Source organism: Orycteropus afer, unplaced genomic scaffold, assembly GCF_000298275.1.
Source record: "Orycteropus afer afer isolate SDZICR_OR568_19922 unplaced genomic scaffold, OryAfe1.0 scaffold00094, whole genome shotgun sequence".
NCBI lineage: Eukaryota > Metazoa > Chordata > Mammalia > Tubulidentata > Orycteropodidae > Orycteropus > Orycteropus afer.
In genome coordinates, this window is record NW_006921681.1 from 5,228,175 (window position 1) to 5,232,008 (window position 3,834).

At 43.3% G+C, this 3,834-nt stretch overlaps 1 protein-coding gene across 1 annotated transcript in view; it reads right to left on the reverse strand.

Moving 5' to 3' along the window:
- Positions 1-3,189, reverse strand: part of SLC2A5 (solute carrier family 2 member 5) — a 47,932-nt gene extending 44,743 nt beyond the window's left edge. The window contains exons 1-2 of the mRNA XM_007942657.2: positions 3,076-3,189; positions 2,406-2,566 (exon numbers count right to left, since the gene is read on the reverse strand). Coding sequence (XP_007940848.2) covers positions 2,406-2,566; positions 3,076-3,189 — 275 coding nt within the window. The remainder of the gene's footprint in view (positions 1-2,405; positions 2,567-3,075) is intronic.
- Between the last annotated feature and the right edge of the window lie 645 nt (positions 3,190-3,834).

The window sequence follows — 3,834 nt, forward strand, 5'->3', positions numbered from 1 at the left end:
TTGGTAAAGTGAAGGGTCAGCAAAAAACAGGAAGGCCCTCAACAAGATGGCTTGACACAGTGGCTGCAATGATGGGCTCAGATATAGCAAGGATTGTGAGGCTGGCACAGGACAGGGCAGTGTTTTGTTCTGTTGTACATGGGGTCACTGTGAGTCAGAGCCAACTCAACAGCACCTAACAACAACAACAACAACAACAATATTTTCTTCATTGGATTTTGTAACAATTAAATGAGTTAATATATGAAGAGCAGTCAGGATAATGTCTAGCACATAGGAAGTCATCAATAAGCATCAGCTGTTACTGTTATTCAAAGATCACCTATGAATCCTTAAGAAAACTGCAAAACTGCAAATAGCATTTACCTCATTCTTAAGTAGACAGTTTAATAGGCAACTTCCACTTCTATTTGTTGACCCAAATGACAAGTCTTTCAGTCAAGGAGAAGCTACCTACAGATCTAACTGTCTTGACTATAAGTCAGTCCATCAGCCACACAGAGAGACCTCCTCCACTGTTTTAAATTGTGGTAAATACACATGTAACAAAAACATTTTCCATTTCAACATTCTTCACATGTACAATTCATTATACTTACCATGTTGTTCAACCATCACCATCATCCATTTCCAAATTTTTCCATCATCTGTAACAGAAGCTCATTGTCCCCTAAGCAAGGATTTTTCCTCCTTTTCCCCTGCCCCCTGCCCACCCCTAGTAACCACTAATAAATTTTCATGTCTGCACACTTGCCTATTCTGGATATTTCATATAAGTGGGATCATACATTATCTGTGCTTTTGTGTCTCATTTATTTAACTCAGCATAATCTTTTCAATAACTAGCTCTGGTGGTGCAGTGCCTAAGGCATTTGACTACTGATAACCAGAAGGTTGACATTTCAAACTCACCAGCTGCTCCATGGAAAAAAGATGGGGTAATCTACTTCTATGAAGATTTACTGCCTTGAAAACCCAATGAGGGTCTCTATGAGTTGGAATTGACTTGATGGAAGTGAGTGTAGGCATGTATCAAGACTTCATTTCTCCTTATGGCTGAATAATCGTCCATTGCATGGACAGACCACATTTTGTTTATCCATTATCTGTTGATGGACATTTAAGCTGTTTCCACCTTTTGGCTATTGTGAACAATGCCACAGTGAACACTTGTGTACAGGTTTCTGTCTGTCCCTGCTTTAAATTCTTTTGGTGAAGCACTTTTTGAATTGTGACTTCAATACTGACCTTCTATGAGGATCTTAAGATCTTACATGCCAAATCAGATAGAGGTTGTATAGTTTTATTCTTAGATCCTTTTTCAGAAATACTGGGGAAGAAACAAAAATCTAGGTTCTGGTCTTGACTCTTGAGCTAAGTAGACCTGTGACAGAATAAGTGGCTTTCCCTCACCCAGCCTTCCATCTGTAAATGGAAGGAATTGGATGAGGTGACTCCAAAATGCTGTGTGTATAACCAGGTTCCTTCTAATTTCCCATGAATTTATAGGGAGAAGTGTGGTGTCTTGAGAAAACTTGTTTTGGAATCAAATACAGATTATCTAATAATTCTAGAATCAGAGTCACAGGCAGAAGCCCTGCCCCTGGCATTCAGGACACTGTGTCACTGTAAGAGACATCCAAGGACTATACTGTCTCACACTAAAGTGCCCGACATTCATCCCAGCCATTTCAGAGCTTTACAGGCATTTCACTGAATTTGGGCTAAGCTTTGCATTTCACTGGTCCCAGGATAAAAAAGGAGCCCCTGGGTGGTATAAATGGTTAAAGCCTTCAGTTGTTAACCAAAAGGTTGACCGTTCAAGTCTGCCCAGAGCCTGGCATCCTGCTTCTGAAAAATCAACCACTGGAAACCCTGTGGCCACATCTACTCAAGACACACATAAGGTCACCACGAGCTGCAGTTGACTCAATGGCAATTTGCTTTTAAAGTAAAAGAAGAGAACTTTGTGCTGGTTCAGGATGCAGAGAACATGAGGTTGTGACCTAGGTTGTGACTGACATCTTGGTGTTTCAACCTTCTAAAGGTAGAAAAATAGGGGGAGAGAAATTGCTTTGTGTTTATGTTAAGGAAAATACCAATAAGGCAAGAGACCAGTGAGCAAGGGTCCCAAATATTTGTGAGCAAACTCTGATCATTCGGCACCTACCCAAGAGTCTGGAGATCCCCACTCACCCCCACTTCTAACCTGTAAGACTTTGGCTGAGTCCCCAAACACTTTGTCCATATCTAGTCATCTTACGATCACCTTAGAAAAAACAATGACTATAGCGGTTTGTGTCCTAGTCTTACAATAAGGATTTCTGTTTTAGGCCTATGTTTTAATTCCTAGGTTTTAATGTGCTCTATGAGTTTCTGTGAGTCAAATTTTCATCTGCCCTTACCTGCCAAGTCTAGTCACCAAGGGGCCAACCAGGAGGGATCCAAGAAAGCCTCCGAAGGGGAACATGGACACAGAGACAGACCACAGCAAGGTCAGGGAGAAATCACTCATGTATTCACCGCTTCTTTCATTGTAGGTAAAATTGTAAAACTCCTTCATGATCTAGAGGGCAAAATAAAAAAGAACACCCACATGCTTTGGCCTGTTTGGAGGAAGAACAATAGAAGTTATTAGGCCAACCGGGGGGGTAACATGAGGATGCAGATATCACCAAGAGTCAACAGAAGAGAGGGAGTTAGGACACAGTCATGAGTCCCACAGGGAGGACTGCAAGGCCTCTGACATGTAAACCATTCAGTACGATTCTTACACGAGAGGCTGCCGAGTGATCCTGCCCCCTCTATAAATGGCAAGGCTGCAGTAGATTTGAGTGGCCTCCTGAGGCCAGTCCATGAGTGTCCAGCTGAGCCTGGTCCACAGGTGCTCTCCATGAGAAGCTGGGAATCTGAGGACCTGGTTCATTCCAATGAACCAAGTTCCCTTGGGTCTGCATGGTACATCCCCTCTCATTGCTTGAGGACCCACTATGTGCATCGATTGTGCCCACAGTCCCACTCTCACGGGTTCCTCCCTTTTTCTTCAGGGGCTGTGTCTCCACCACATAGACCTACCTCCGCAGGGGAGTTGATAACAGCTACATTGTACCCATACTGGAAGGAAGACCCAAAGGCAGCGATCAGCGTGGCCAGGGCCAGCACAAGTGTCAGCTTCTGCGGAGAGATCATGGCTGAGTTAAGAAGCAGCCCTGGAGTCCAAGGGGTCTCCCACTTTACTTCAAAAGTCCCCAGTCTTGTAAAAAGACAAAAGAAAATCTGAAAATCTGTCATCTTTCAGCTGCTCCTATCTTGAAACATACCCTCTACTTACTTAGGTTAGGACAGGCTTTCTCAACTTTGATACTATACACATTTTAGGTTCCACAGTTCTTTGTTGTAGGAGGCTGTCCTGGGCATTGTAGGATGCTTACAGCATGCCTGAGCTCTACCCCTTAGATGACAGTAGCACATACATTAAAATCGTGACAACCCAAAATGTTACTAACCAATCAGTTGCTGTCATGTTGACTTTAATTCACGATGTCCCCATGTCTCAGAGTTGAACTGTGCTCCATGGGGTTTTCAATGGTTGATTTTTTAGAAGTAGATCACCAGGCCTTTCCTCTGAGGCACTTCTAAATGGGCTTGAACCTCCAACCTTTCAGTTAGCACCCAAGGACGTTAACCATCTGCATCACCCAGGTGCTCCAAAATGTCTTTAGATGTTGTCATATATCCCCTGGGGGAGGGCGGGGATGCTCCCAGTTGAGAACCATCAGGTCCAAAAGAGCCTGAAAAGTTACCCACTTTCATACTCCATCCAATGTTTGAATC